The 18,982-nt window shown below is 56.3% G+C and overlaps 1 protein-coding gene across 4 annotated transcripts in view; it reads right to left on the reverse strand.

Annotated features, from left to right (window-relative positions):
* The window catches only part of RAPGEF3 (Rap guanine nucleotide exchange factor 3), a 29,610-nt gene extending 12,789 nt beyond the window's left edge, over positions 1 to 16,821 (reverse strand). The window contains exons 1-10 of one of the 4 annotated variants that reach the window (XM_047865156.1): positions 16,732 to 16,821; positions 8,413 to 8,625; positions 2,739 to 2,792; positions 2,548 to 2,654; positions 2,063 to 2,184; positions 1,749 to 1,917; positions 1,109 to 1,193; positions 715 to 775; positions 530 to 606; positions 193 to 339 (exon numbers count right to left, since the gene is read on the reverse strand). In XM_047865156.1, the coding sequence (XP_047721112.1) occupies positions 193 to 339; positions 530 to 606; positions 715 to 775; positions 1,109 to 1,193; positions 1,749 to 1,917; positions 2,063 to 2,184; positions 2,548 to 2,654; positions 2,739 to 2,792; positions 8,413 to 8,505 (915 nt within the window). In that variant the 5' untranslated portion in view covers positions 8,506 to 8,625; positions 16,732 to 16,821. Of the gene's footprint in view, positions 1 to 192; positions 340 to 529; positions 607 to 714; positions 776 to 1,108; positions 1,194 to 1,748; positions 1,918 to 2,062; positions 2,185 to 2,547; positions 2,655 to 2,738; positions 2,793 to 8,412; positions 8,767 to 9,106; positions 9,489 to 16,731 lie in introns of those variants that run through there. The other 3 variants (XM_047865154.1, XM_047865155.1, XM_047865157.1) reach the window with 3 other exon arrangements.
* Positions 16,822 to 18,982: the final 2,161 nt, after the last annotated feature.

Genomic DNA, 18,982 nt, shown 5'->3' on the forward strand with positions numbered 1-18,982 from the left:
AACTTCTTCAATGTGCTATGGCCCTCCTCACTTGGCCATACTCCAGCCATCACCTCCAAGTTCCCCCATCTCCTACCTCTCCCTGCTCCTTACAGGCCCTCTCTGTCCACGCCCCTTACCTTACCCCCTACCACTTCTCCAGAGACATGCCCCTGCCATGTCCCCTGCCCTCCCCACCCCCAGTAATGGCACCTTGATGATACGGTTGAAGTCCTGCTTATCCACACGGAGAAAATGACAGTTATCTTCTCGCAGGATGATGGTGGCTGCCCGGGGTGCGTCATTCACCAGAGCCAGCTGTCCAAAGTCATCTCCCTCATGCAGTGTGGTCACCAGCCCCTGCAACCAGGTCTCAGTCACAGCCCAGCCAGGCTCCCCAACACTCAGAACAGATGCACGGTGGGAGAACCCCAAGGCAGGAGGAAAGCTGGAGATTGGCAACCTTGGGTCCATTGAAGGTACTTCCTGGGAGGACTTGGACCAGGGAAGCCGGTACAACCCAGGGGCTGGGGAGACAGGAAGAACTCACTTTGCCATGGGTCACCACGTTGACAGATCCCTTCCAGATAATGTACCACGAGGTGCCCTTGTCTCCCTGGCTGAACACTGAGAGAAGCACAGATCAGACACTCCTGTGGGCATCCCCCACTTCTCCATGGCCTCTGCCACGTCCAGGTCCCTGCTGCCCAGCTTCCTATCCCCTGTCTGACTTACACACGGTCCCTGCTCTGCTGTGGGGTTCAAAGAGCAGAACTGCTGCTAATTCCCGCTTCACCTGTGAGGTGGGGAGAGGAGGGTCAGTGGGGTGAGCCCAGGGTACGAGGCGGGGCGGGGCGGGGGGGTTAGGTCCAAAGACACAAGTGCTCGGGGGCAGAGATGTGGCTAGGTCGGATGAGAGGGATTCAGCAGGATACAGGGCAAGGGGAGGAAATGAGCTAAGAGAGGCAGAAGGATTTCTGGACGAGGATGCTGGGAACAAGAAATTAGATGGACATTTCCCAGCCATTGGCACAAGGCGAGGGACGTGTCTTCTGGCCCAGCAGTTGGGGCCTCAGGGGCTCACAGGGAGAGGGGGTCCTGGGGAGAGTGTGAGGGCGGGCAGACTGACCGAGTTGGAGAGGTGGGCCACGGCCTTGATATGCAGCAGCTCCTCAAAGATGAGGTCCAGCTCCTCGTCTGTGCGCTGACCTGGGCTGCGGGCACGGAAGGGCCGGGAGGCACACGGTGTACCGTGGGTCTAAGGGCACGGGAGCCTCTACACCCACCACGCTCTGGGCCCGAGGCCAGCTGGATTGTTACCCGTAACAGGCCAGCCACCACTGAGTGCACACGGCGTGCCAGACAAGGGCTAGGCGCTTCAAGTGCATTATTTCTGCCCTCATGACAACCCCTGATGTGGGCATCGTTATCCTCCTTTGACAGAAGAGGAAGCTGGCACGGAGAGGCACGGAGAGGCCCAAGGCCACCCAGCTAGTAGCCAGCGGAACTGGAATTTGAACCCAAACCCGCCTGCAGACTCCAAAGCTCCCCCGTCTCAGCCACTGCGGCACCTGAGCGGACAGGTCTTTGGAGGTGCCGTGCCCCCCACCCACAGTTACAGAGGAAGAAACGGGTTCAGAGGTGGGGAAGGAAGACTCCAGATGACCCAGCGAGAAGTAAGGGAAACTCTCGGCGATGAAACTGAGAAACTACAGAGTCTGAGAGCCACGTGAGGCCCAGGATCGTGGGGTGCAGGGCACCCGACTCACGGCTTTCGAAGCGCCACAGTGAGCAGGGCATCAGGCCCCCGCTGGGAGAGCAGGGCCATAGCCTCCACCAGTTCCTCCTCCAGCTCATGGACTCCCAAGGGCTCTGGCTCTGGCCCGGGGAAACGGTAGAATTGGGTATCTCGGTCCTGGAAGGTCCAGTCGTGTTTCACTGCAGGGCAGAGGCCCAAGGTGTGAGGAGAGGAAATTGAGGCCACGTGGGTACAAAGCCCCCATTGCAATTGCAGGCACCCCCGGATGCCTGCTCCCCAGGACCGGCCGGCCCCACGGGGGCCCCACCCTGGGCTCGGGCTCACCATGGCAAAGGGCACCTTCATCCAGGAGCACCTGGCAGATTCCAACGGCTTGGTTTCGGGAATGAACTCCAAGGCTCAGTGCCAAGATCCCATCCACCAGCTCCCGGCCAGAGCAGCACTGCCTACAAGAGGTGAGGGGACAAAGAGGAGGGAGAATTAAGTGGCAGGAGGGTGGAGGGCAGAAGGAAGACTTTCCGTCAGAAAGGTGCCTTCCCTCTGTGGTGACAGCACGGAGACTGCTTGGGATTTTCTCTCTCCCTCTCTCTCTGTCCCTCCCCTGCTTATGCGTGCTCTCTCTCTCTCTCTCTCTCTCTCTCTCCCTCCCTCTCTCTCTCTCAAAATAAATACATCAACCTTAAAAAAAAATTTAAAAAGAAACGAGTGCCTTCCTAGGCTAGAAGCAGGACTCAGCCCCGATGTCCAAAGTAGAGCAAAAGGGAGAGAAAATGGGGGTGGGCAAGGAGGCGGCTCAGGCCTCCACTCACCGATAGAGCCTAAGGTGGTACTTCCGGTCTCGGATAAGGGTCGGGCAGGTGGCCAGGAGGTGTCGATGCAGCTGCTTCCCGGCCCGGAGCACCCGCTCCGTGGAGGCCTAGGACGGGGGCAGCACAGCAGGTTCAAGCCCTGACCCCCGGCGTTGCTGTCCCCTCCCGGCTCCTCCCCTCCCGGCTGGTACCTGCTCCAGGCTCACGCTGAAATCCAGGGACTCCTCACTGTCCGTGAGTGGCGTCTAAGGGCAGGGGCGGGAGGAGGGGGAGGGTCTGCACGTTAGTGCCAGGACTTCAAATCCAGCTCTTAGACCTCGGCCCTCCCCCGTCTCTCTCAGTCCCTGCCCAGTCCCCAGCTCCAAACACTCAGTCAACAAATACACTAGTTCTCCCCAACCACCCCTGTATGCCAGGCACCCGCCTCTTTCCACCGTATCACCAGAACTTTGCCTTCCTTCTAGACTCACGCACTGCACCTCCGCAGATGAGCTCCCCATTCTGCTTACTCAGGGCCCAGGTGTGCCCAGGCTCCCAGGTAAACCACACCTGTGCAGGGGAGAGAGCTGAAGAGCATGAGGATGGGAGGTAAGGAAGGCCCATGATAGGCCAGGAAGTGAGTGGCTTGGAAGGGAGGCCTAGAACACTTGCTCCTGGGCCAGAGTCACAAGGCCTGATCCTGAGCCAGGCTTTGTCCCCAACCACAAGACCCTGAGACGCCTGGATTCAAATCCCTGATCCTCCATTTCCTAGCAGCGTGATCCCGAACATATGGCTAACTTCTCCCTGCCTCAGTTTCCTTGTCCATAAACTCTATAAAACACTCGTAATACCAATACAGAGGCTTTGGGAAGGGCTATGTGAGTGATTCGTACCGAATGTTTAAAGCACTGCCTGGAAAAGAGTTATATGTACATGTTAGCTATTATTACTCATCTGTGAAGCAGAGGGCGGGCTGCTTGCTGGAAAGCCCCTCATGAGCCTTCTTTTTTTTTTTAATTTTTTTTTTAACGTTTATTTATTTTTGAGACAGAGAGAGACAGAGCATGAATGGGGGAGGGGCAGAGAGAGAGGGAGACACAGAATCGGAAGCAGGCTCCAGGCTCTGAGCCATCAGTTCGACGCGGGGCTCGAACTCACGGACCGTGAGATCGTGACCTGAGCTGAAGTCGGACGCTTAACCGACTGAGCCACCCAGGCGCCCCTCATGATCCTTCTTTTGCTGCCACCTGAAAACTGGAATTTGTAGACCTCTCTGGACAAGATGCCCTACCCTCTATGAGCCCTCCCAAAGGCGCAGCACTTTATAGTTTACAAAGTGTGTCTCCCTCCATGATGTCCTGATTCTCTACAGAATAGGACCAGATATAAAGTAGGCAGAACAGGGATTGTCCGTCCTCTTTGACTTAAGAAACAGAAGTCTTGGGGTGAAGAGCCCGTGTAACTCAGTCACGCGTACTTGGGACGGCCAGACAGCCGTGCATAAATTCCAGAAGTGCTCACATTCTTGGTCTCACCCCACCCACCGCACCTGCCTGGTTCCTCCCCTTCCCCCTTCTCGCCAGCTCTCTCTCCTGCTTTCCCATCTACACTCAGCCCCTGAAAAGGAAGCTGGGGTACAACCAGACTTGGGGCCAGAACCCCCTCTGCTCATCCTGGCATCTTCCCACTGTGTGCCAGGCAGAGGCCTGAGGTCTGGCATGCATAGGCGCCTGGCCCGGGGCTGGGCAGAAGTCGCTAGGTGTCCCAAGGGTATCCCTGCCCAGGTCATGGGGCCCAGCCTGGTGCCAGACACAGAGCCCTGGAGACTTAGCAACAGGAAATGAGGAGGAGGAGGAGGAGGAGGAGCCAGGGAAGGAGGAAGGGCAGGAATGCTACCCAGCCAGCCCCCTGTGTTGGAACAAACAGTGCTGAACACTAATGACTTGTTGTTGTTCATGTCAAAAGGCCCAGGTGGCCCCGGTCCCTGCCCCAACTCTCTGGTGCCCACGACCCAGGCTCCAGCATATGCTCCCTTCCTGGTATTATTCTGACCCTGGAGGGCACATCAGGAGGGGAGGTGCCAGCTCACAACCCAGATCCCAGATCTCCAGGCCTTGTTTAAACCGTTTCCTGCCCTGCCCCAGGGAATAAGCAGGAGGGTCAGAAGAAGGAGGCTCTGACCCATCAGAGGTGAGGAAGTTTCCTGAAGGCATCCCTCCCAATTTGCCAAGGAAAGCAGGAGCCCAGAAAAGATGAAGTAACTTACCCTGAGTCACACAACTACTCAGAAATTCAAGATCCTACTGAATAACCAACAGTGGCCCCGAAAGTAGGTGTTTGTCTGCTGTTTCACAGCTAGACAGAAGGAGGCTCCGAGGTTACGTAACCTGTCCTGAGAGTGGGTAAACAGGGCCACCAGGATTCACACTGTGCCTGTCTGATTCCAAAGCACAGGTCACCATCTCCCAGGCACCTCCACTGCCTCATGTTTGTCCCACTTCATGCTATGGAAGGGTAAATTCTGCCCTCAGGAATGTTCCACGGGTAAGTAAGTCTGGAAGACACGGCGTTAAACAAAGTTCTGTGGGTTTGTCATAGTCCCTCTGGGACTACGTCCATATGCACTGGGAGCCTCCTAGGCTGGGGGTGGGGGTACTATTCAGGATACGGTCAAGGGCATGGGCTCGCCATCCATGTGTCTCGGCCAAATCTCAGTTCCTAGTTGTGTGACCCAGCTAGTTGTGTGACCCTGGCTGCTCATTGACCTCTCTGCCTCAGTCTCCTCATCTGTAAAATGGGGTTCATGATAATAGTAGCTCTGTCACAGGTAATTATGAGGATCAAATGAGTTAATAACATAAAGCACTCAAAGCGATGCTTGGCTTGTGGTAACCGCTTAGTAAATGTTAAGCAACTCGATTAAACTTCGTTATTTTATGATGGGTGCCTATTACCTGGACACAATGCAAAGAAGTGTTGTACCTTGGCTGACCCTCTCTCTGATGTGATAACCCCGAGCGTCAGCTTGGGGTTCTCAGTTGGAAAGAAGTGGCTGGGGGGAAGGCTCTTGACCACTGCCTCCTCTCCCGCCTGGACAGGAAGGATGCAGGGTAGGAGAGGAGGGGGTAGCTAGCTTCCCTGCACCAGCGCCATAGCCTACCCCCCCTCCTTCCCTCCCTGTCACTCAGTGTCAGAGCCACGCTGAAGGGGCAGGCACAGAGCCAGAGGGCCTCGTGGGGACCTGTCAGACCAGTTCCCTTAGGCCATGGCTAGGGTCTCAGGCCAGGGCTGTGTGTGCTGGGACAGGGAGAGGACGCAAGGGGAAGGGTGATGCTTTGGGGTGTCAGTGTTTTCATTTACAGCAAAAGAAAGTGCACCATGAGCTCAGACTCCATGGCCAGGTCACCTGGGACAGAAGCCTAACTTTGTCTCTTAGCCGATGTACAACCCTGGACCTGTCACTTAGCCACTCTGTGCCTCTGTTCTCTCATCTATAAAAGGAGACAATGACACCGGTATCTATAGCTCACACGGCTATTGTCGGCTCACTTGACATGAAAAAGGTAAAGCTCTTATAATGCTGCCTGGGACACAAGTATTATACAACTATTAGCTACTACCGTTGTTTGAACACGCTTGCGTGAAAGCATGTTTTCTGAGTTAGAGAATCTGGCCACCTCTCCCCAAACAATCGCTCAAAGGGAAGCATCCCAGGCTTCTCTGAGATTACGGGACCCCCCCCCAGAGGTCATCCTGATCTTGCCCCTGCCTCCAGATAAATTGATCCCTCTCTGGCTCCTGGGCATTGGACAAGATCTCCTCTCCTTCTCATGCTTCCCAAAGGAGATGTTCTTCCATCCCATCCCACTGTCACTTTTGCCATCGATGGTCAGTCCGTCCTCTGTCTAACCTCACCCTCCTGTAACCTGCTTTCATTTCTCTTGTCCTGATCTAGTAGCAACAGAAAGTACTCTCTTCAGACCTCAGGAGGTTGATGGGTTTCCCCCTGGTTTTCTAAGAGGCAGGCTTGGCCTGAATAACTCCCAGCACTGTTCGCCTAGGCTCCACCCCTTACAACATCCACCCCCTACCCTACATGTGCACACTCCCTGACAAGCCCTTCTTCCCTCATGTGAGCCCCTCCTAGGCCAGACGAATCCTCTCACAGGTGAGAGGAGCGACTTGACCGGTCCCCAAAACCTCTTAAATGCAGCCGCAGCGGGCTGAAGCCACCCCACTCACCCATTCCCCAGAGACGGTCAGCAGGGCGGGGTGTGGCCCAGGCCCCTAGCCCTAAAAATCTAAGTACCCTTTAATCACCAATTCCCACCTACCCCACCCCCCACCCCCCATCCCACACACACCTGGCTAGAGAGGGGCTGTGTTTCTGTGACTTTCACCCTATTTACACTCCAGCAACCCTCACATCGCCCTTCTGGCTTCCCCGTGCACCCCAGCTCTTTGATTCTGGGGGTTGAGGGAGTCAGGAGACAGCCTGGCGGCCTCTTCCACCCCTTCCCAGACTCTGGGTCCCAAGGGATCCTCCAGTGACCTCATTGTCCTGGCACCCGACCTTTCCCCCACTCACCACCTTGCCTCTACAAGCTGGGAAGGGGACAGGAAATGCACAAGTAATTATAGACTGAGAGGGAAGGAGGGAGGGAGGGTTCCAGCCCACAGGCTCCAAGCAATAGCTACTACCAGTGACCTGGTGGGGTGGGGGAGACAGCTTAGCCCGGAAGGGGCCAGCTCCCCTGCTCCCTCCAGAGCCCCATCTCGAGCAGGACCCAGGCCCAAGAGGGCCCTGACCAGGAAGACCCAGGGAGGGAGTGCGGGAGGGGTTGGGGGGGAGAGCTAGGGACACCTAGATTATCCTCCCAGTTCCGACGCTGAGGAAGAGCCCATCACCTCCGCAGACCTTGTTTTTTCTCACTCAGCCTCCTATTTTGATCAATATAAAGGCCATTGGGCAAGAGGTGGGAGGAAAGACGCAGAAGGTGGTAGTCACTCCACTCAAAGGGACTTGACGACAAGAGACATAAGTGACAAGCTCTCCCAATTCTGTCGTCTGCTCTGGTTTTCCCTCGACCCCTTTGCCCAAGTTCCCTCCTGGTACCAGCGCCCCCTCCCCCAACCTCCTGCCAATGCTGTCCCCGTGGGCAACAGAACAGACACACAACTGAATCTCACTGAATCTCAGGTGAAGGGACTCGGTGAAGTCTGGGTGGTTGGAGAGAGCTTCTCCGCTGATTTGGATCCTGCGACCATTATCCTGTCCCCCACCCCGCCCCCACTGCTCTTCCCCTCCTGCCCTCTCCTTCATTCTCGAAGCTCCAGGATGTTCTTCACTGGCAAAGGGAGACTCCAGCTCCAGTCTCCAAACTTCTCAGAGTCCCCCCCCTGAGCCCCCCAAAGCCAGATGCCAAGCACTGTTCACATGACCACCTCACCCCAAGATCAAGCAGAATTGACGCAGTTCTGTTGCTCACTGAGGGAGAATGTTGCCACGGTGATGTACCAAGAGCAATAAACAAGTTTACCTCACCTCCCACCTTGACCTGGCCCCCAGCGTCTCACACATGCCTCCCCTCACCACCTGGAGAACACACAACCACCCACCTCAGGGCACACAGAGGTGACACAAATGACAAATCCCTCTCCCCTTCCCCCAGGCCACAACGGGAAGACGCGAGTACCACATGCACATGGACTTACACGGTGCAGCTGTGTGAGCCACCCACGCGCACAGCGGCCAAGCTGCTTGACCCACTGTCCAGCCCAGCAGGAGCCCCCACACCCCCAGAAGCATGCTCTTTCTCCCAGTCCAGGCCCTCCTGCAGTCCTTGGTGCCTGGCCCTGGCCCGACAGACGATGGGCACTTACCCAGCGGAGCCCCTGGATGCAGCTGGGGCGCTGGTGCTCAAGCAGCAGCTGGTAAGAACAGCTCCGGGGCCGGTGCATCCTCTTCAGCACCATGTTGAGCAGGGTCCCCTCCGGCACCACGTCCGGGAGGCCTCCCACCTGCGATGCTCCAAGAGCTGGGCTGTCCTCCACAGCCAGGCCCACCTGCCAGCGGCTCTCACCTGGCCAGCCCACCTGTGACGCAGGGAGGAAGGCAGAGAGCCATGGGGCCGGGGCTGGGACTGGGACTGGGGCAGCTGGACCAGGGCACAACTGCCCCAGGCAGAACCACTTCCTCTGAGTCCTCTGGACTGGTCAGGCGGAGGTGCTGCAACCCTGCCAGGAGCCGGGGGAGGGACAGGAAGACCTTCACTGGGGCCTGCCGGTCTGGCGCACTTAGGGGTCTCCAGCTGGCGGACCGGAGATCGGGCCTTTCTTCCCGGTCTTCTTTGGACTTCTGCCCCACCCCACTGCCCATGTCCCTGGAGGGATCTCCACCACCACCCAGTATGAGGCTACCGACTCACTGGATCCCCCAGAAATGCAGCTGCAGCTCAACCCTTCTTCGCCCCTTCTCCTTCACCCCTGACCAGCCCTCTCTTTCCCACCCAAACACCCCACCCACCATGTCAGCTTCCTCTCCTGCTCCTCCCCACCCTGACCCCACTTTACCCACCTTCATGGTCCTTCTCAAGCTTGCACAGCCCTGCAGGCTCTAGCAAAAGGTTGGGGAGGGGGAGACCCTCATCGAGACCCCTACTCCTCCTGGAGGGGTGCGGGCTGTAAGCCCCAGGCGAAGCGGAACAGGGCTAATTCCTAGCTGGACTGGCTGCCAGGGCGACCGGCTGGGTGTAGAGGCTCCTTTTGGGTGGGTTGAGGGCAGGGGGCGTAGGGGGGAGTCCCCCCCCCCAGCGGCAAGGAGCCCCAAGCCTCCGCCTCCGTCCCAGACGAATGAGCCAGCTGGCACCGGGCGCCGAAGCGAGGCTGCAGCTGGCACTGGTCCGGGCGGGAGCTGTCACACCCCCTACGCTGCCCGCCCCCTTCCCCTCCCCGGGACAGGCTGGGAGGGCAGGGAGGAGGCGCCCGGCCTTACTGTGGGGGAGGGCACAGGGAAGGGGGCGGGCTGGGCCGGGGGTGGAGTCTGGACTCCGGGGTTGTAGGGCGGGCACCAGTCGGAGGCCTGAGAAACCCCAGGGGGGCAGGAGCGGCCCAGGGTTGTGTGTCGCGGCGGCCGCGGCCGGAGTGTCGGGGTAGGGGTGCCGAGTGGCCGCGCAGGCCGCCACGTGGCCGGGAGGAGAAATGCAAACACGGAAACCAGGGGAAGGGGGAGGGGGGTGAGTCATTGCGGCCCCACCCGGGAGGGAAATCCGGGCTGGGGCCGCTTCCCGGCCGGGGGCGTCCTGCCTCCTGTTTCGGTTCAGGGTCTCAGTCCGGGGGAGGGATTGGGCTGCTTTCCCGTGGGGAATCCCTCTCCCCACCCTACCCCCGCCCGACACACACACACACACACACACACACACACACCCCACACGGGCACGGGTGGGGAAACTGAGGCCAGAGGAAAGGACTGCTTTCCAGGATGGGTGGGGCCGGAGTTGTGGCTGAGCTTCGGAAGAGAGAGGGTTTTAGAGAACCACGCCTCCACCTCGTGCTCCGGGACTGCTGCCTGCGGGGGGGGGGGGGGGGGGGATTGGGGGGTTGGGGGGAGGGGGTCAGGAAGCAGAGCCTCGGGATTCCAAGGTCCGCAGCAGCTCTGTACCAAGGCCCGTCGCCTTCTGGGCTTCACTTTCCACCCCCTCGCAGATGGCCCAGAGCCGCCCTCTTCTCCCCACTCCAGCTTCTGAGAGGCGGAGAGACAGTGGCTCCTGGACTGCGACTCCCTCAGCACCCAGTAATTGGTGAGGACGTTGATGAAAGGTTTGAAAGGAGTTACACGCCCCGCTCCCAGCTTTCTAGGACTCACTTTTTTTGTCCCAGCTTTCTAGGACTCACTTTTTTTTGGTCCCAGTCCTTGTCCCTTTCTCTTTGCTGCTGAGCCTGCCTGAATTGGGGAAGACACTTGTCTAACAAACCATCCTGCCTGCTTTGGGACGCTGAGCCCCTACCTCCCACCGATGATTATTTTCTTGGAGACGGATTTTAATTGTGATTAAAATCTCAGTTTTAATGTGTATTTAAAAATCCTCCCTTCCCCCAAATTCAGATTCAGTTCTGTTGGCACGAAATGGAAAATTTGTACTTTGAGCAAATGCCCCAAGGTTATCTGCTAGGTTCACATCTTTTTAAGTCTATTTATTTATTTGGGGGCGGGGTGTCAGGCAGAGAAAGAGAGAGAATCTCAAGCAGGTTCTTCGCGGTCAGTGCAGAGCCCCATGCAAGGGTGCAACCTCACCAACCCTGAGAGCATGACTTGAGCTGAAATCAAAAGTCAGTTCCTTGGGGCGCCTGGATGGTTCAGTTGGTTAAGTGTCTGACTCTTGATTTGGACTCAGGTTTTGTCTCAATGGTTGGTAAAAGGGAGCCCCCCAGCAGGGCTCCGCACTGACAGTATGGAGCATGCTCGGGATTGGGATTCTCTCTCACCCTCTGCCCCTCCCCCCAACTCTACATAAATAAGCATTAAAAAAAAAAAAAAAAGAATGTGATGCTTAACTGAGCCACCCAGGTACCCCTGCTGGGTTCACCTTTTGAGAAATGGTGGTGGAGTTTTAAATGCCCCTTTCAGGAAGGAGGGAAGCCCCAGGCCCAAACCCACCCACCCCGGTTCTGGGAATTTGGAAGAGGGGAGAACAGCTTAGTTGTTGCGAGGAAAGGCTAACAGGCTGGGGCACAGGGGTGCATGCAGAAGAGAACTGAGGGGGGCTTGGGGAGCAGTTAAAGTTAGGGTGCTGGGGCTAGTGACTTGATCTAGAAGGTCTGACAGAGGAGTTTCAAGGGACCGGCAGTGGGGTCAGAAAGGGATCCCCCATTTCTTCTGTATACTTGCCCTTGCTTGGGCAGGTGGAAAAGGAACTGGGAAATGGAGCGGGACATCTGCGTACCTGTAGGCCGCAATAGACTGTAAGTGCCTGGCACTCTTCCAGGGGCTTCATGTATTTAATCTCTGCCAGTACCCTAGAAAGTAGCGCTAGCGTTATTCCCACTTTATATGCCCGGGGCAGCTGAGGCTCAGGTATTAAGTGACTTGCCAAGGTCACACGGCTAGCAAATGATGAACTGGGGCTTGAACCCAGGTTGCCAGGCTCCACTAACCCGCCCCCCTCGTGCTGTATTGCACTGTGCATACATTGTATTCATTCTCCTAAAAGAGGGAGCTATGGACAGGGAAATGGAGCATGTGTGTAGAAGTGGGGGGGGGAGGGGTGCAAGTCTCCAAAAAAAGTCATTCAAATGAGTGAAAATGAAGTGTCTCAAACCTACCCCCTCCCCCAATCCATGTTCTCTCTCAACACTACTCTCTCCTTACCTTTCTCTTTTTTACATCTCTTCCCCATTTCCCCCTCTCCTGGGAGACTGAGAACATGGCTGGGGTGATTGCCTGTTGACTGGTGGCCAGGGCGGGCACAGGAACCGGACCTTCCATTTGTCTCATTCTTATTACTGGCAGGCAAAGCCCCCTGCCTTCCACCAAGGCAGGTGATGGGGCCGGGTTTTTCCTTCTCAGGATTCCTGGGTGAGGGCTGGCTAGTAAAATGACCACTCAGCAGATATTTAAATAAGGCTGAGGCCTACAGGGGACAGGGGACTAGGGGAATGTGTCTGAGTAAGACATCCCAAGACAGATAGTGAACATCTTGGGCACAGTCATGCCAGGCCCTGGTACAACATTCACCCTCCCCTGACGTCATGAGACACCTCCTCCACGCCTGGAAGAGTGTTAGCACAGACAAATAATAACAATTGCTAACATGCATCCGTCCTTCTTCCTAATACTTTATATACACTTACTTTCTTAAGCATGACAACAATCCTGTGAGATAGGTATGATTGTTATCCCATTTGACGGATGAGGAAGCTGGTCTATCCAGACAATGAGCTCTCTGCCAGGACAGAACCTCTCCTAACCCTGCCCTGTTCCCTTCAGGGGAGTGCAGAGGCTCCCCGACAATAATCAGGGAGAGTAAATGGGTAAGGAGAGCTTCCGGGCTCCTGGCTTTGACTTGGCTGCATTCCTCCCACCCAGGCTTTTTTGCTGAGCTGTCCTCTTGAACCCACAGCTTCCCGGATCTTCCCTCGTGCCTCTAGGTAGGCATGTCTGAACTCCCCCCTCCTGCCCTGCGTCTCCCAGCTGCCTGCTCCAGGAGCCCCACGACAGCCTGAGCCAGGAACTGGATTCCTCTGTCTCTCCTTGTCCCACATCAAATCAGCCAGCAGGTCTGGTTGATTCGACCAACGCATAATCTGTTACATTCATCCCTTATGCCCCAGCCCTGCCGCCACCGCAGTGGGACGGTGGTGGCCTCTCCCGGCACTTACCGTGTGCCAGGTGCTAAGTCACTTTGCAGACTTTACCTTTTAAGCCTCAGAACACTCTCTGCTCGCAAGGGAAGACACTGCGAGGCACACAGAGGAGAAGTAACCTGCCCACAGCCCCACGATGGAGTCTGGTAGAGCCAGACTCGGGCAGCGGGATTGCAGAGCTCACGCTCCACACCGTCTTGTACCGCCTCCCATCGCTACTCTCAGCCTCGCCTTCCTCACTCTTTCCCGTGCGAGGCCGCAGGAATCCTCGGTTCACTCCACGGCGACATTTACCGTGAGTGCCAGAGATACAGCTCAAAACTGGAAATCTGCAACTGGACAGACCGGGGGCTGCAGGACCACAGGTCCAAGCGGAATTTTCTTTATCTCCTTCACACACCGATCTGGTCAGGCCTCCCTGCCCAGTACCATGCCTGACGTAAGGATCAGTGGTGGGGGGGCACCCGGGTGGCTCAGTAGGTGAAACATCTGCTTCTTGATTTTGGCTCAGGTTGTGATCTCACGGTTCATGGGATCGAGTCCCGCATCGGCTCGGGCTCTGTGCTGACAGTGTGGAGCCTGCTTGCGATTCTTTCTCTCTGCCCCTTCCCTGCTCATGGCCTCTCTCTCTCTCTCTCTCAAAATAAACAAACTTAAAAAAAGAAAGATTAGGGGTGGCAATGAAATGAATAGGAACCGTGGGAGACCAGCAGGTGCCCACCAAGGGCCTGCACCCCAGGCCAGGGGAGGGAGAGGAGCTACTTTTCCAGCCCCAGGTGGTCCAGCTTCCAGGGCAATTTGTTCCATCTCCCTCCTGCTTCGCTGTCACTGACTCTTTTCTGCTGTCCTGGACTGCAAACTTTGCTGGCAGTCTCAACCAATGTCATTTGAGGTCAGTTGGTGGGATGGACAGTGGGAAGATAGAGGAAGATTTAACTAACAGGCCTCGGGTGGGACCGCAGACAAGGGGAGACCAGACGATGGAAGAGCTGGGCCGGGGGTACCCGGGCCTGCTTCCACTTCCCTCAGCATCCCTGGGATTCTACCTTGGCTGTGGTTGATCCACAAGCGGGAGGAGTGAGAGCCCAGTACCCTCACGGGGGCTCTACCTCCTGGAATCTGGAAGATTAAAGTCCTTCAATACTTGCCCAGGCACCTTCCCCTGAGGGTGGTTCCAGTTCAGCTCCCCCATCCTTTCCTGCCCATTCCTGGGGGTGGGGGACAGAGGCAGGGAGGCGGAATGCTAATGGGCACAGAGCCAAACCTTCCCAGGACTAGGAGGTCACAGCCAGCCGATCATGGGCCACTTTGACAGGGGTGGAGCGGGAGGAAAAGAGCATTGGGCTCCTGCCTTCTCCAGGTGGGGGAGGTAGGCAAACTGGAGGGAAGGCTGGATGGGGCTGGGGATCCGTGGGGAGCTGACGGAGACAAGAACAGGGACCCCCCCACACTTTCCTGGCTGGTGCTCAAACCAGTCAAGTGTGACAGGGGCAAGGGAACAGGCCCGTGATGGTGACTGTGGTGGCCGGAGGGTAAGGAGAGGCTGGGAGAGCAGGAGGGAAGGCAGGGACAGGTCTAGAGCTGTGTGGGAGGGAACAGGCCTGCCCAGCAGGCAAATGTGCTGTTCTGTGAATGTGAATGTGCATAAATTAGTAGCCGCTTTCTCCCTGCCAGCTTCTGCTTCTCAAGGGTTGTGTGTGTGTGTGTGTGTGTGCGCGCGCCTGTGTTCCGAATACCCAGAAGACACTGCATCTGACCTTGAGTGATCAGTGTTCAGAAGCGGCAGCTCCATTCCAGCTGTAGCCACTGTCCCTCAGGCTCAGAGTGCCTCTCCTTCTCCTTCACTCCTGCAGCTCTGTCCCAGCTTCCAGCCCACACCTGCCTTTGCTCCTGCCTTTCCCTGAGGCTGACCACCTGCACTGCCTCCTCCCCCTTGCCTCTTCCCAACACTGGAGCGCTGCACAGCTCCGGTCTTCCACCCCATCCTAGGCCCGTGGCCTTCGTTCAGGACTCAGAGGCTGTACCCACTTGGCCCTCGTGTTTTTAAATTTTTTTTTCAACGTTTATTTATTTTGGGGACAGAGAGAGACAGAGCATGAACGGGGGAGGGGCAGAGAGAGAGGGAGACACAGAATCGGAAACAGGCTCCAGGCTCTGAGCCATCAGCCCAGAGCCCGACGCGGGGCTCGAACTCACGGACCGCGAGATCATGACCTGGCTGAAGTCGGACGCTTAACCGACTGTGCCACCCAGGCGCCCCATCCTCGTGTTTTTAATGTTCTAGCAGGAGCAGGTGCAGGAGCCCAAGGGAGGGCTCCTAGGAGGGCCCTGGTCCCTGCTTGTGAAATGCCCAGTTCTCTCTGGATCTAGAGCACTGGCCAAGGATGGGCAGGGATGTGGGTAATCAGGCACGCAGGCCATGGAGAGAAGCCCCTTCCTGGCATCAGAGCAGACCCCAATCCTGTCCCCAAATCCCAGTCAGGAGTGGCTGGTGCCTGAGAAGAAGCTGAAAAGTCCAAAAACTATCTGACGTCAGAACCACTGCCCGTTTCTTTCCTCCAGAGAGGACACAGTAACAGCCCAGAGGAGGTTACAAAGATGGGGTCCAGAGAGGGAAACAAGAGAGAGAGGAGATCTGCAGGTGTGACTGAGAGAGAGAGACAGGTTGCTCCCTCTACCCCTGGTGTCCGTCTTGGCCTGCAGGACAGGGAGGCAGCACCGGCTGCTCAGACCTCCCACCCCAGGCCTGGGCCTCAGGAAGTCCTTCCTGCCCTTGGCCTTGGCGCCGCCCCCTCCTCGAGAGGCTTTACCTCCAGAGAAATGGAGAGTCAGCGTACTCGACTTAAACACGATGCAGGGACAGGCACAGAGCCTCCCTCGGCATTTCTCTTCTCATTCCACAGAGGCCTCTTGAGGCCTGAGTCCTGATTTAATCCTCCCTGATGCCTTCGGTTCTCCCCCCGCCCCTGCTCCTCAGGCCTTAGCTGAAGGCAGGTGCCTTCCGGGGCCCTGGGAACCAGCTGCCCCCCCAACGGCCGGCAGGGCCACACATTGGATGCTCCCCACAGCCCAAATTCAATCACTTCCCAGTTATTATTAGTGACCCCTCCTTCAAGAGAATGTGAGCTCCCAAAGGGCAGGAACTGGCTCTACCTTGTTCAGGCCAGCACACCCTTTGTAGTCAGGGCCTTGAACACAGAAGGTCCTCAGAAGAGGTTTCTTGAGTTCAGCAGGTAAATGAATCCCCCACTCCCCCCAACCCCCGTCTCCCGCGTGGGTCCTTTTTACCTCCCTTGTGGCTCCCCCCACATCTGTCTTCTTCCTGGTACCTTTCCATCCAGCTCTTGACCAATCTCCATTCCTGGCCCTGCCCTGCCACAGGCCATCTCTAGTCTATCCCCTCCCTCTTCCAGGAAGCACCCTTAAATGTGGCCCTCTTGAGGCCACTATTCTTGGGCTCTGTGCCCTGGACCAAGTGCAGGTGACAGCCTTATTTCTAGTCCCTTTACTTCACCCAGTGCCCTTGCAGCTGGACTGGAGTGGGACCCACATGTATTGATTAAGCTTCTGTGGTGACTTTCTCAGTCAATCAACCCAATCACCAAACTCCAATCAAAAGGACAAGCTGCATACAACTCTGTGCCAGGCTTTGTCCTGTGGGGAAAGGTCAGCACGCTCCTCTCCTTCCCTCAGCCCTACTGTTCCCTCACTCCCCACAGCTCTGGGAGTAAGTCTATATGGAGGTGAAGTTCAGGCAAGCCCTCCCTCCCTCACCCCTCCCTCCCTCCTCACACAATAGCAACCCCACAGGGAAAGGGAAAGAGAGTTTGGAGCAGGTACCTGTGACCGGGGACTCAGATCCAAAGATGAAGGTCATCAGAGCACGCTAGGAGAAACTAGCAGGCCTGGGCCCCAGGATGCCCTCCCAAGCAGTAGTGCGGATGCAAACACACTCCCCCTCTCCCCACCCCTCTGCCTCTGGCTTAGCCTCTGATGCTAATTTAGCACTTGAGCTCAGACACCTGCTGCTTGTGCTGAGCATCTTCTCACTCAGCATCCTGCCCACTGTGTGGACTTCTAGGCTGTCCGTGGGCAGGCAGAGGAAGTGGGGTCTCCGCAAAAAGTCAGACTCTGATTAGTTTCATTCTCACTCGAAGAAGCAAAGACACCCACTTCCAGGGGCAGAAGTCAGCCCCAGCCCCAGGGAGGAGTACAAGCGGTGAGATTTGCAAGGTGACCCCTGGTGAGCCCACAACTCAGAATGTCTTCCTGCAGTCTGGACAGCTGGGATGCTCATGATAGGGCCAGACAGTGAGCCCCATTCGGTAGGTCACCTGCTCCTCCTCTCTAGAACAGTCTTTTCCACTCTGGTCGATGAGCCTGGCCTCAGGAGAAAGACAAAGCTACAGGAGGTGGGAATGGAGTGTGGTGGGGATCTTATTCAGGGTTCTCAGCCTTGAACTCCACAAAAGCTGGGGGTGGGCAAGGGGGCCATGCGATGTCTGGGGAGAATCTTGTGGAACTCACTACCTAAATTCAAGCACAGGAGATTTTTAGCTCAACCTTGTAACGCTGGGTCTCAGGACACAAGGTTGGAGGAGACTGCCCCCTAGAGCTAGGATCGAAGAATTCTTGGGATCAAGAGTCAGATGCTCTACCAACTGAGCCAGCCCAGGAGCCATTAGGATCGAAGAATTCTTAATGGACAGCCGGCCGTTCTTATATTCATTGCACAAATCTTTATCGAGTTCCTCCCCATGCACCCGGCGTTAGACTAGGTACTGGGAATACGGAAGTAATGAAGGCAGGCAATAGCGTGCCGATCACCGTTTGCCCTACACTAGGGGATTTCCTGGGATGTGGAACTTTTAGTGGTAAAACCAGAACAGTCCTGGGCCAGGGGACTGGCCCAAACCAAGAGCAGGTGGTCCCTAACAAATAAGGCCCCCCGCCCTCCTGGAGGTTATATTCCGGTGGCTCCAGAAGTGGGGGTCAAAGGGAAAACACACACAATTTCACATAGTGATAGATGCCATGAAAGACATAAAATCAGGTGGCGGATTGTACTTGAGACAGGGGGGACTGCATTGTCTCTTTGCGGAAATAGAGTCTGAGCTGACGAACGATGGTGAGACATCAATCTTATGGGCACTCGGAGAAGAGATATCCAAAAACCCCATGGCAGGAACAAACTTGGCACATTCGAGAAACCGAAAGAAGGCCTGTGTGCCGGGATTGGAATGAGCAGTCGGATTAGTGGGGGCTGGCAAGGCCCTGACCTGTTTACCCCAAGAGAGATGGGAAGCCGACAGAAGGATTAAGCAGGGGGGTACCACGTTCCAGTTGTTAGTTTTAAAAGATCATACCAGCTGCTGGCTGGAGAATGGACTGGAGGGAGAGGACGGGCACAGGAAGACCGGTTAGGAGGCCGTTACAAGTGAGCAGGTGGTGATGATGGCAGCTGGACTAGGGTGGTGACAGGGAGAAGGAGAAGAAGGACAGGGCAGACCCGACTGTCCTTGCTAATGAATTGGATGTGGGGGTGAAGGAAAGAGAGGACTCAGAAATGATGCTGGGGTTTGGGGCTGGAGCCATAGTAAACAAGGACATGCCCCAGAGGGCAGGAGAGGTCCCTCTGTCCGGGAGAGGGAGGAGGGAGCCCTGACAAGTCCAATAAACTTGGCCAACTGGAATACAGCTCGGTGGTGTTATCCTTGACGTGGGACAGTGTGGGGGAGATATATGTCTGGAATGTGTCTGCTTTGGGGGAGTGAGGAAGAAATGTCTTAGGAGGCAAGATGCCTGCAGGTGGGATTTAGAGTCTGTCTTAGTATTGGTGGGACCCAATTTAAAAGCGACTCCTGAGAGACTGATAGTCCAGACAGGTTATGCAAATGGGATATGTTTACATGACCTGAAATGAGATGAGTGTACTAGCTTAGCAAGATGAGCTGTAACAACCTGCAAATCTCCGTGGTTTAGCACAACAAAGGTGTAGTTTTCATTCCCATTACAGTTGCACGAGGACAGAATGAGTGGTTTTGTTTCATTCATTCATTCATTCATTCACTCAGGGATCCCAGGCTCTTGC

Source organism: Prionailurus viverrinus, chromosome B4 (assembly GCF_022837055.1).
Source record: "Prionailurus viverrinus isolate Anna chromosome B4, UM_Priviv_1.0, whole genome shotgun sequence".
Classification (NCBI taxonomy): Eukaryota; Metazoa; Chordata; class Mammalia; order Carnivora; family Felidae; genus Prionailurus; species Prionailurus viverrinus.